This window comes from Phocoena sinus, chromosome 4, assembly GCF_008692025.1.
Source record: "Phocoena sinus isolate mPhoSin1 chromosome 4, mPhoSin1.pri, whole genome shotgun sequence".
Taxonomy (NCBI): domain Eukaryota; kingdom Metazoa; phylum Chordata; class Mammalia; order Artiodactyla; family Phocoenidae; genus Phocoena; species Phocoena sinus.
Genome location: NC_045766.1, coordinates 10,442,535 through 10,455,797, shown reverse-complemented (window position 1 = coordinate 10,455,797; position 13,263 = coordinate 10,442,535). Strand labels below are relative to the sequence as shown.

The window sequence follows — 13,263 nt, the reverse complement described above, 5'->3', positions numbered from 1 at the left end:
TTAGGTCTGGTCCATCCAGCTAATCTCACTTTCCTAAAGCCAACTGTGCCAGATGTCATAAACTCATCACAGAAGTGCCATCCTATCGTATTTACAGTACAGGAGATTATACAGGAGATGTACACCAGGGAATGAGAACTTTGTAGGCCATCGTAGAGTTCTGCCTGACATAAACTGCAATCTGCAGAATGAACAGAAATTGAAGACGAGGTAAAGGGAGTTGGAGACAATGTGGGCACAACTGATATCCTGAGTCGGGAAAGAGCATGAACAACAGGGGAAAAAAGTATGTATGACTGGTCTCCCCAATACCCAGCATGGTAAGTGGCACATATTCGTCAAGGGAAGGAACCAACATACCAAATTATATCAAATCAGGCTATCAAGTATTTACTAAGGGCTTATATACTTAAGGCTACAAGAGAAAAGCTAAGAACTTTGCTGTAATAGTAACCCACTGGGCAGAAATGAGGGGTGTCAAGCCAGGGGAGACAACATGGGCAGAAAACTGAACTGGACATTAACAAATCCAGGCTCTTAAGCTATTTCTGCTAAATGGAAGTGACCAAATAAACTCAAGGGGTCTTATTTTTGCCTCATCTATAACAGATGATATAACTACCAGACCTCCAAAATCCATTTCCAGTGCTATCTGTCTTACACAGTGGAAGGCATGATTCTTGCCCTGGGGCAAATTCTATTTAAGAAGTTCTGAATCTAGTAATTAATTCATGTTTTAATCTAGATATTGCTCTATCAGTAGTAATATTAAAAAGACAAGTCCACAGAGCATCCTATTCTGAATACTGAATTTACTCTCTTCTATAAATTTAGCAGTAATCAGCTACTCCTAGGCTACGACTTACTTGCTTTTCATAAAAAAATAAAACACCAAAATTACATATCAATACCAGGTCTTATAAGAGTAAGAGGGAGCAGAGGTGATGCCATCTATGATTGGGCAATTTTGTTTTTGGTTTCTTTTTTTTTAATTTTTTTGGCCACACCTTGCAGCATGTTGGATCTTAGTTCCCTGACCATGGATCGAACCCATACCCCCTGCAGTGGAAGCACAGATTCTTAACCACTAGACTGCCAGGGAAGTCCCCGATTGGGCAATTTTAATTATCAAATGCAACACCAGTGTTTTGAAAACTAATGTACAGAATTTCTTTATAAAAAATACTGCTGGACTACAATAAAAAATTGCCATTTCACAAAATATGTAAGGTGTAAGTGTGAAAACATTCAGTGGAATGTCAGTCAGCTGTTTCAATCAATAAAATGCTTCTCAATGGCTTTTCCAGAGCTATGTATATTTTTAATAGGCATATTTCCCTGAGTTGAAGAGACAGAGCTGACAGTCTGGGGAGAAAACCAGGATTAGAATTCTCAGGACAGAGTAACAGAGAGGAGAGGATGGTACAAGGAGAGAATCTCAGAGACCTGCAGAATATCCCTTCGTGTACTCCACTGAGTACTGAGCAGCACATGACGTGTGTAAGAATACCACTGGAGACTCATGAAAAGGAGCATCCAAAATAATTAAAGCAGTGTTTCTCAACCTTTTTTTTCCTTATCACCCTGACCCAAGAGCCTTTTTAGATTTTTTTCTCCCTAATTGCCCCCATGAAATTTTAATACCACTGTATACCTAATTTATACACTTCGGCCCTTTAGAGGGCCACAAATCATGGTACTATGTAAGATTTTTCACACATACGCACACACACATGCATCCCAACAAAAAACACAATTTTTGCCAAGTTGGAGGTGATATCATCATCGATGAGAATGCACGCATTAGACGGAACAGTGCCTGGCTCGCACACAGGAAACAGTGTCCTGTTCCTACCAGCCAAACCAGAAAAACTCATCACTCCCAGAACCTTGGATAAAGTACTCAGGAAAAATTATCTCAGGAGTGGAGAATAATTAGCCTATTTTGAAATTAAATAACATTTATAGTAGGAACAAAATTTATAAAATATGGATAAATCTGCAAAAGATGTAAATGTGGAATTACAAAATTTGCTGAGGGATATTAAAAATGACCTAAATAAATGGAGAAATATAACTTATTCATAGGTAAGGAGAACCAAGATTGCTAAAATGTTGATTTTTGCCAATTTCATCTATAGATCAACACAATTCCAATTTCCCTTTTCCCCCAAAGACTGACAAACTGATTCTAAAAATTCACACAGAAATGCAAAGGACCTAGAATAGGCAAAACAATTTTTTTTTTTTTTTTTGCTGTACGCGGGCCTCTCACTGCTGTGGCCCCTCCCGCCGTGGAGCACAGGCTCCGGACGCGCAGGCCCAGCGGCCATGGCCCACGGGCCCAGACACTCCGCAGCATGCGGGATCCTCCCAGACCAGGGCACGAACCCGTGTCCCCTGCATCGGCAGGTGGACTCTCAACCACTGCGCCACCAGGGAAGCACAAGGCAAAACAATTTTGAAGAAGAAAAAAGTTGGTTTCAAGACTTACTATAAAACTATAGTATCATAATGGTGTGGTATTGGTGTTGAGCTACACAAATACATCAATGGACCATAACAGAGTCCATAAATAGATCTACACATATATCGGCAATTGACTTTTGATAAAAATGCAAAGGCAATTCAGTAAAGAAAGTATAGTCTTTTCAACAAAAAAATTGTTTTCTGACCACGCCTTGTGGCTTGTGGGATTCTCAGTTCCTCGACAAGGGACTGAACCCAGGCCATGGCAGTGAAAGCCCAGAATCCTAACCACTAGGCCACCAGGGAACCCCGCTTTGCAACAAATATTTTAACAACTGGATATATCCATATGTAAAAAAGTGAACTTTGACATACACCTTGTACCACATGCAATTATTAACTTGAAATAGGCTGTAGATCTAAATGTACAATTTAATAAAACTATAAACTTCTAGAAGATATGATGAGAAAATCTATGTGACACCAAGAGAGACTTTTTTAGACACATCACCAAAACAAAAATCCATAAAAAAATAAAATTGATAAATTGGACATCATCAAATTTTTAAACTTCTGCTCTCCAAAAACACTCAGAAGAGAGTGAAAATAAAGCCACAGATTGAGGACTTGTGTCCAGAACATATAAAACTTAAAAGTAAGAAAACTATCCAATAAGGGAAAAAACAAGCAAAAACATTTGAAAAGACATTTCACCAAGGATACAAAGATTGCCAAGAAGCAATGAAAAGATGCTCAACATCATCAGTTATCTCAGAAATGCAAATTAAAGCCACAGTGAGATACTCATCTATTAGAATGTTTAAGGTTAGAAAAGACTAATCATACCAAATATTGGCAAGATGTGGAAAAAACTGTAGTTCTCATATCCCGTTGGTGGGAATGTATAATGGTATAACCAGTTCGGAAACGCTGGCAGTTTCTTAAAAAGTTAAACATACACCTACCATATGGTTTGACCGTTCCACCAACATATATTTACCCAAGAGATAGGAAAGCATATGTTCATACAAAGACTTGTAGACATGCATTCACAGTAGCTTTATTTGTAATAGATGAAAAAGAAAAACAACTCAAACTCTATCAACAGGTGAGTGAATAAACAAATTGTGTATATTGAGACAACTGAATACTATTCAGCAACAGAAAGTAATGAACTGTTAACACATGCCTCAACACGGATGAATCTCAAAATAATTATTCTGAGAGAAAAGAGCTAGATAAAAGGAGGACATATCGTATAAAGCTCTGGAAAATTCAAATTAATCTATAGTGACACAAAGCAGATCAGAGGTCAGGGGCAAATGGAATCCTTTGGGAATGATGATTCGGAATGTTAACTATATTGATTGTGGTGATGGTTTCACAGGCACATACCCACCCATGTCAAAACTTATGAAATTATACACTTTAAATATATGCAATTTATTGCATGTCAATTATACCTCAATAAAACTTAAATAAAAATAGGCAGAGGTGCTAGACGAGACTTACCAGGCCAATCAGTAATTTCAGCTCAGGCTGAAATTTAGGACACAATCTATGACATTTTCACTATGCTATGTAACTATCCTTATTTACCCACCACCAATTTATACAAACATGTCCACTAAAATTGCTTCAAATAAAGAACTTAGAGGACATTTAGTCTATTTGGGAAGTTGATAATATATTTAAATAATTCATAATAAATCCCAACATTCTAAGTTTTGCTTCCATGCACTCGCCTTCTGAGTCAGCCTACACTCTGTTTATGGAGTATGTATCCCTCTAAATAAACCTTTTACTTAAAAAATAAATTAATTAAAGTTTTGCTTGCCCACCAGAATGTCTGTTTACTTGGTGAATTTATCTCATTTATTACCAATTAGCAATAAAGACTAATAATAATCCAAATGCCCTCCAAGAGGGGGACTGGTTAAATAAATTGTTATAAACACCTAAGTGTAGAACTATGTGATTATAAAGAATAAGGAAGCTCTCTCTAGACTGGTATGGACTGATTCCCCAAATATACGGGATGAAAAAAAGGAAAATGAAGAAACATATATGCCAAATAAAAAACAATGAATGGAATACAAAGATAAATCACCACCAGTTTCTAGCTGAAAAAACAGCTGGTTTCATTAGACAAAACCTCCTTTGTTTCAGGACCAGCATAACAGCCATTTAGTCACAATGACATGGAACATACGCTCATTTACAGATCTTGGAGGGAACAAGAACATTGGGGAAGAAAATTTGAAAATCTGAGGCTGAAATCTAGAAGCACTGGCAAGAACAGAGGAGAGGTGCAGTTTCTAGGGATGGAGAAACTACAGGGCAACCCTCTCCAGGGTGGAAGCCGACCTGGTTCTTCTCTTCACTACCTCCCTGGTTTCACTCCATGCTCCGTGGAAGCCAGCTGGGAACTGGGTGGGTACACTTGAGATGGGGCTGGAGGTTTGCAGGCCACAATACTAATTACTGTAACTACAGAAGACCATGTACACACATACAGTTTTGGGACAGAGAGTTCATATAACCTCAAGTAAGGAGGTTTTTAAGAACCTCTCCAGAAACATCAACAGCTTGGTGTACTGACAGCCAGCAGAAGCGACTTGTGGTCACAAGAAAGATTTATTAAAGATTAGAGCACTTCTTGCTAATTTCTAGAAAAGACTAGAGAACACTGTGAAGAATGAGGGTGGGTGGAATTCAGGCAACCTGTGTAAACTTATGGTTTACTACTTTGTGTAAACTGCCAACTACCTTATTACAATAATAATGAAAACAAATGATCTGCTTGTGTGATGTACATACACGTACATGTATGTATTTGCCAAACACTTTATCTGACAAAGTAAAAGCAACATCATTTCAATGATCCCAGAAAGTATTTTTGAAAGCTTAGAAGATGTTAATAATTTTGAAGACTACTTTGGCAAAATCAATCCCCAAATATTCTGAATAAAAAAGTACATCTAAATTCAGAAACCAATATGAAAAATATACAAGGTAGCATTTTCAAAATTATCAAGTTTATATGATACAGGCAAGATCTGCTGACTAGCTCTTAATCAATTTGTTTGAGTTTAAAAAGGGTCACAGTCACAGAAGTCATAATCTAAGACTTCCTGTTTTAAACACTAAAAACGGTGTTGGCTAGATTATAATTACCCCCAGTCTGACACTACTTCGAATGACATTTTTAACCAGCCAAAGAACATGGCACTAAGGGAGGCTTGTTTATTCACCCATTTGCAATGCTAAAATTTTAATAGCACTTGACTATGAAAATCAGGATCACATTTGTATTACAGTTTAAAAGGTATGAGTCCACACAGAATGTGGACATAACTTTTAGGGGGAAAAATCCATTTTTTAACAATTATTGCTTTATGGCACTATTTGGCAAAAGAAAAAATATTTCTCTCCAATTTACTTTTTTATTTCCCGGCTTCTGTCAAATCTACATAGGTTCAAATGTCTGTTCTGCTATATACTTTCTAAGTTTTAGTTCTGTCACCTATTGGTGGGATGGAAATGTTAACCTACCAACTTTACAAGATTGCTGTGTGAGTTAAAGCAGGTACCATAAAAATGTTTAGGTACATCACTGTCTCTGAAATAAAGTCTATAATTAACACCAATTTCTATCACTGTGGATTAAGAAAAACAATTTCTGCTTGTAGAAAATTTTCTTATAAAGTCATACCTTTCCTCTGAAATATGTTATTAATATTTCAAATTTAATTATTTGGGCTCCACAACATGGCATGGCATTAAGTTCTGGTAAATCCTAGGGAAAGGCATTTATTATTATTATTATTATTATTTTGGCCACATAAACCTGAAAATAAAAATGAAACCTTCTGGGCAAAAGCAGGAGGTCATTCAAGGTCACTTGGAATTTTTAGAGCATCCCAAATTTGGGGTGTGAAAAAAACATGAAGGCCATTAATGTAATCCCACACATTTTACAAAAGAAAAGTGAGTCCTAATAAGTGAAATGGATTTGTTCATGTAGCATAAAGGTAAGAAGACAGAAGCACTTAGGTCTTACAACTTATGCTCCAACTGTTCTTCACATTATGTATACCAATCTGCCTTTAAATTTTTTTGACCGTTTCACCTGTTTGTTTTACAGTGCTTCTTCCATATCCAAGTGACTTATTCTTCTAAAAGTTTGCTATTTCAACTATTTTTAGGCAATAAAAAATCTTCTTCTACTAGGTTACCTATCCAAACAACTATTTCCCTTTTATTCCTTCATGAAAATGCTGATTTTCTCCAGATATGGAGTGCAATATAATCACTGATGATAAGCCTCTCACCCTAGGGGATGAACCAGGTGATGAACAATGACTGATCTAAGCAAAAAGTTAATCCCCTTCTACCTCTGCTGGTGGACTGGTTTACAGTGGGCTTGTAACCGAGGAAACTCAGTGGGAGTTTTGTGGGGATTCTGGAAAAGATCTTTTTGCTTGATTAAAAAAGAAAAAAAGGAAATGTACAGGGAGAATTTCCTTTCCACTTTCTCTGGCTGTTTGTCTTGAGTGCAGGATACAGCAATCATTTCTTTACCAGGAGGAGAAAGCCAAGTCTCACAGAGAAGCTCACTCAGAGGTATGACATTACTGTCTTAACCAACCCCCCACCAATTACCTTGTTCTGGATTAAATTACTATATAAGCAATAAACCTATATTTACTCAGTCAACTACTTGTGGCCCAAAGCCTCCAAATATAAAACTCCAGTATTTTCTGGTGAAATCATTTCAGCTAGCTTCTACAATAAAAGACTTCCTTCTCAGACCAAATAATATGAATGTGTAATTTTTATATTAGTTTTTAAAAAATCAATTAGGTGTGTTACTAAGAAAGATGCTAGTTAGTGGTCCACAGTATTCAGAACTTCAGGATGTGACTCAAGAAGCTAACCTAAAATAATTAACAATGTTTACTTAACAGTATAGAACCAAATGTGAGCTCTTTTACCCACTCTAAAATTTTACAAAAATAACTGCAAAAAATGTAAATTTCAAAAAAAGTTAGCTGTTATTCTCAAATACTCATTTAAATAAATCTATTTTAGAAAAACACCACTGTCGCACTGACATAAAGCTTAAAAATATTTTATTACCTATCAAGAGTGGGTTTTATATTACAAAACAGTGTAAGTTTTATTACACACACCTGCACATACACAAACATACATACCTGCCTCTTAAAACTCTATGCAATTCCTTATCATAGAGGACAAAAATAGAAAAAAAACAAACAAAAACTACCATCCTAAATTAGAACAATGGCCAAAGACTTAACACATCTGATAATTATGACTATACTCTCAACTGTGAAGAGTCACACGAGAAAAGCAACTGTAAAAAAATTTGTCAAAAACCCATGAATCACTGAAGACAAAGTCACTCTCATACTGATTTGAAGCACTAACCAGACTTTTAGTTCTAAGCTTGGTTCTAAGTTTCAGAGCAAGAGAACAAGCTAGGAGATGTTAAGAAACGATGTTTTAAAAGTAAGCAAGGAAAGGAATCGATAAGGAGAAAAGCAGAAGCTAAAAGTCATAAAAGTTAGGGGGTCACACACTAGTTACAGACAACACAATACCTCCCAAGGACATCACAGCAGAATAAACTGATGCTCAAACATGATTTTTTGAGCATAAAATTTTAAAAACTTAAGATAATTTGATTACTATGGCAGAAAAGCAGTTGGCTATAATGAGACTTTGTAATGATGGAGAAATTAACCATGGTAAGTAGGATTATAGTCCAAACTTTCTCACCAAGATGAGATTTGTTAGTTCTATTTAAAACAAACAAAAAATACTAGAGTTAAACAGAAGAGAAGCCTTTTTCTCCTTTTCCTTGGTCTATACTCCTATAGTTATTTTCTGTCTTACGGAAAGTAGACTCTCTAGAACACCCCAGTTACGTAAAGTGACCAGTGCTCCGTTTAAAATAAATCCTGAACTAGGTGCATGTTTCCAATAAATGTAAACTTAAATGCAATTCACTTAGGAATGTTTAAGGAAAAAAAAGTGTAATGATGAACCATTTTAGTTAAAGATTCAAATCTATTCAGTTAATTCAACCTTTAAAAATAAGATAAATACCTCTTATACCTACTTAACATCAAGTGGTCACAATAGTACTGTCCAAAAGAATGAGGGAAAAGATGAGAGTTGGAGATGAGCTGGCAGAGCACAGCTTTCTTAGAACTGGCCAATCAATTCCAGGTAATCTGTTTTGCTGTTGCTATAGGGACCTTAGGAATCATGACCTCTCCCTACTCTCCATCATTCAGAGAACTGAATTATGTACGAAAAAGATACTGAAAACAGTCACTTCCAGTAAAAACATATACATTAATAAATTTGATCTTATTATAGTTAATTATATATTTTCAGCCTCAGTCTAGTAAATTAAAAAACGTCTGGCCACTGGAGAAACATATATGGAAGGAAATTATCCATATGCCCACTCTTTCTAAAACTGTCCGTCATGTCAGTCCTGAATGTTAAATCCACTGCATCTTTAAAAGTTTGAGGAATTTTCAAACCGTATGTCTTTATTTACTGCGAGACCCCAAACAGATGAGCCTTTGTGTATAATGTTATTCACAGAAAGCAAATTTGATCTCACAATCAAGTTAGATATATTATAAATTTTATAGACATGTCTCTTCTTTCAAGTTCACAAAAAAAGAACCCTCATCTGAAATGCACACAAGTATTTAACAGTGAAGTGTCATGATGTCTATAACTTACTTTCATATGGGATTCAGCAAAAGAAAGAAAAAAATATATGTGTAGTATAAATATAATCTGTGTAAATATGGGAGAGAAAGCAAATGTGGTAAATGTTATCAATGCTGGATATAAGTGGAGGTTATATGGGTATTCAAAGTCTTTTTTCAACTATTCTGTGAAAATTTTCAAAGTAGGAAGTTGGGGGAACAAAAAACCCGCATTGGCTCCTACTTCTCCTGTGTTTTAGTCATTACCCTGAATATATGTCCAGTCCCTTCCTGTTTGCTTCAAGACCCTTCTACCCTCGTTTAAAACAGCTGTTACAGAATTGTGTTATGCCTTTTAACAAAAATCATAACTCTAGAAAAGTAGGTTTCAAGGCTGGTATCAGTGAAACTGTTTTACCTGAAAGTTAACATCTTCTTTCTTAAATATTAGTGCTCGAACTTCATCAGGATCTCCATTAAATATAGCTTGCACCAGTGATGGCTAAAATACAAGAGAGTAATAAAAACATTAATCACACCACATGGATGATTCTAAAGCTATTTCCACATAACTTTTAAATCTAAAAATTTTCTTCCCTATCATGATAATCACTTGGCTTTTGACATGAACCAAGTTTCATGAAGTCAAATCATATGAAAGTACAGGATTCCTCCTTGGAAAAAAAAGGCCTAATTAAAAAAAAAAAAATCAATACCGTATGACCAAAATTAGGTAGCATAAGCATAATCAGATTTTATTTTATATGAGTGGAGGCCTTTTGAATATATATACGGTAAAAAGGAAGTCGCTTCCAAATACAAGTGACATCTCAACATCTATTTGTGGGATATAACTTGTCAAACAAGTAGTTCCTAGCCCATGTGGAGGCCCACGAAGGCCTCCTTGAAAAGTTCTGTTTGGGGCACCAAAACAACTTGCGTGGGTTAGTATTACACGTATAAAGATAAAAACCCAAAGAAAGAAAATCTGGCAGTTGATGAAAATCACTACTACTCAAAGACCAAAAATTACTGTAAACCTGAATAACATGAAGTGGCAGACACATGAACATCTAAATATAACAAGTTCTGAATCAACGACACAGCCTCCCTGATAAGGTATCATATTATACTAGTCAAACAAGAAGTCAATTGACAACAGCATTAAAAATAAGATTAAAGATGAAGTCTGACTCTTTTTCATGTAACAGCCTTGCATGTAAATACATACAATTCATTACAGAAAAGGCTGCGCCTCGGTGTTGCTGGCAGTAGTCAACCTTTCCTAAAACATACAGTCCCTCATTCCTGTTACATCGGTTTTTAAAACCACTAAGTGAAAACAGAAATGTGGTTGCTATAACTATCCTCAAATTATTTTTAAAAGTCTTTTTAAGAGATTAAGAAATAAAGTCTGAAATGTTATCTAAACATCTGAATAAGTGAAAATCAGAAATGTGTGCATTCATATACAAGTAATATTGCATCATATTCACACACCTATACTGCTTTAATTTGGGTTTTTAATGAAACTAGTGCAAATTACATTTATTCTTAAAAAATAAAATTTACCCTACTAGTTCAGTAGTATACAGTAAACATAAACTCTCATATCTTACCAATACACTTCCCGAAGGTGGAGAATGTAGGGACTTATTTTCCTGTGGCAACTTAGAAATGAATGCAGGAGACTCATCTTCTACCTCCTCCAAAACAACAATACACACTCGACTCATTCGCTCTTTTAAAAAACTGAATTCTAAGCTATGTGATAAAAGTCACAGTTGGAAGAACACAAGTAGTTTTTCCTCCTCTTCTGTACAACACTTAGAATCATTCTCTGAACAGCGCAGCTGGTTTTTTAAAGTTAATAAATACTATTGGAAAAAGTGAAGTTCAAAATTATAACTACATACTTGTAACTTACTAAGAAAACAATTCTGTTATTTTCTGTTGGGTTACTGTAAAACTCAAAAGAAATTTGACATCAACATGTCAATAACTAAAACTGAGTCCAGGACAAGCTCATTTAAAAATATTTTTCCCCTACCAAAACAGTCATCACATCCCTCTGTTTCACAGAAATTTACTTGCATAAAAAGATCACTGTCTGGGTGACATCAACACACGCTGCAGAATAAGATGAGAAACAACTGCTGTGACAGAGAAGATCGCAGCTGTACCCGCTCTTGCCTGCAAGGTCATATAGTTACCAGTAGCTGGCTTGCTTATAATTGAAAACAAAAAATAAAATCTCATTGTTCTGTTTCCACTTCTAATTTGTCTTCATTTCTTCAGCTTCACTGGTTTAATGCTGATACTATCCAGAAAAAAAATACATCGAGAGCTCAATACAAATTCTCAAAATGTTGCTCAGAGGTTGACAATTCTTTCTGTGTTTGAGAAAGAAAGAAAAAACAAACAACACTCTGCATTAATAGCAAAGCTGCAGTACATTTACATGCGATGAGTCAGACCACAAGAGACAATAGGACTCTTGGTACTAGAATATGGCTTGAATAATCCAGATATTCCATATAAGAAACACAGTTAGCTTTATTCCCATCGACAGCATAGGCAAGGCAGAGCGTTCATTCTTCCTCCATCAGGCAGTGGTCTGTAGCTGCTCCAGCAAAAGGAAACAGGCACCAAGCAGAAATGGTGTTAGCGGAGAATCCGAATGGAACAGGCAGGCTGCGAAGGAATTAGAAGGCATCTGAGCTCAAATTACTGCTTCAGGCTTTTCATTTTTAAAAAAGAGAAGGGGACAAAAACCCCAGTAGTTTATCATTCCAGTGTTTTCTTTGATCTCCACATGAATACAGCTTCCATTAAAGACTCTTCATTCAGAGGAAGAAACAGCAGACTGTGCATCTTCTTTGAGCCAACTACTTTATTCAATCATCTGCCTCTGTGCCAGTATAGTTTCCTTCCACTGTGAAAACCGCTACAGTTACCCTTTTCAGTCGATTTCAGATGCTTTCCTGTTCCTCAGATGATCTTGCAAAATGCCACTGACACCTCCAAGTGAGTAGGTCCTTAAAAAATAGAGAACCTCAGGATCGGCGCCACAGTAGCATTTCAACTGAGCAACAGTCTGAAGAGCAAAGACTGCAGAACTGCAGAATGAAATGCCTAGTAATGCTCACATGTTACACTTACCAGAGAGCTGAGCTACTGCTCAGGATGCAACTTCCTCTAGCAGGAGAAAAAAAATAGTGCGTTTGGACAGCCTTCACAATGAGAAGGTTCATGCCAGTTCTGTGACTAATCCAGATCAAACTAAAAAACTCTGTAACTGAAAAATGAGTGCGCTTTTAACATTTTCCACGAAAAGCCACAAGGAAATCTGGTGTACTGCCTCTGCTGACTAACACTGGTTTTAGCAAGTAAACAATTCCAAACAGCTTAACTGCTTTCATATGTTACAAAATAGCAAATGTTTAACCCTATAGTGACAGCTGCAGTGATAATGTCTGCAGTGAATCCATAAAAGAGAACTAGAGATAAAGAAGCATTTTATGAGAATATAAATACCATGAACCTAACGTTTTCTTTTTCTTATTTTACCAAGACCATCTTCAATCTACTAGATGTTATTTTCAAGAATGCACAAAGTTTAAACAAAAGAAATTTAAGATTTACTAACAATTTCTAAGTTGTCGAATTTAAACAACCAAGTCATATTTTGAAAGGGAAAAAATTAAAATTTCATATTTTAGAAATTATAATTGTAAAATTCTATTGATCACTTGAATTTCACAAAAGAAATAATTCTATCTTCCCATCTGGATGTGGAATAAAGCCTTAAATCTGTTAAATAGCTATGTAAAACTATTGTTTCAAGTCCTTGGTAGTGAAAAGGCACAGGGTAACCAAAGCAAAGAATCTTCTCCCTTCCTAAAAAATTAATTATCCCAAGCTACAAATAAGTGTCAAAACAACCAATTTGGGCTTCCCTGGTGGCACAGTGGTTGAGAGTCCGCCTACCGATGCAGGGGACACGGGTTCGTGCCCCGGTCCAGGAAGATCCCAC

General features: G+C 36.0%; 1 protein-coding gene across 5 annotated transcripts in view; it reads right to left on the bottom strand.

The window, feature by feature from the left end:
* The window catches only part of ANKRD28 (ankyrin repeat domain 28), a 175,981-nt gene that overhangs the window by 97,988 nt on the left and 64,730 nt on the right, over positions 1-13,263 (bottom strand). For 3 of the 5 annotated variants that reach the window (XR_004349733.1, XM_032630910.1, XM_032630907.1), the window contains exons 1-2: positions 10,847-12,398; positions 9,646-9,729 (exon numbers count right to left, since the gene is read on the bottom strand). Coding sequence is in view for 2 of the 5 variants with exons in the window: in XM_032630907.1 (XP_032486798.1) it covers positions 9,646-9,729; positions 10,847-10,963 (201 nt within the window). In the remaining 3 variants the exon portion in view is untranslated. Of the gene's footprint in view, positions 1-9,645; positions 9,730-10,846; positions 12,399-13,263 lie in introns of those variants that run through there. The other 2 variants (XM_032630908.1, XM_032630909.1) reach the window with 1 other exon arrangement.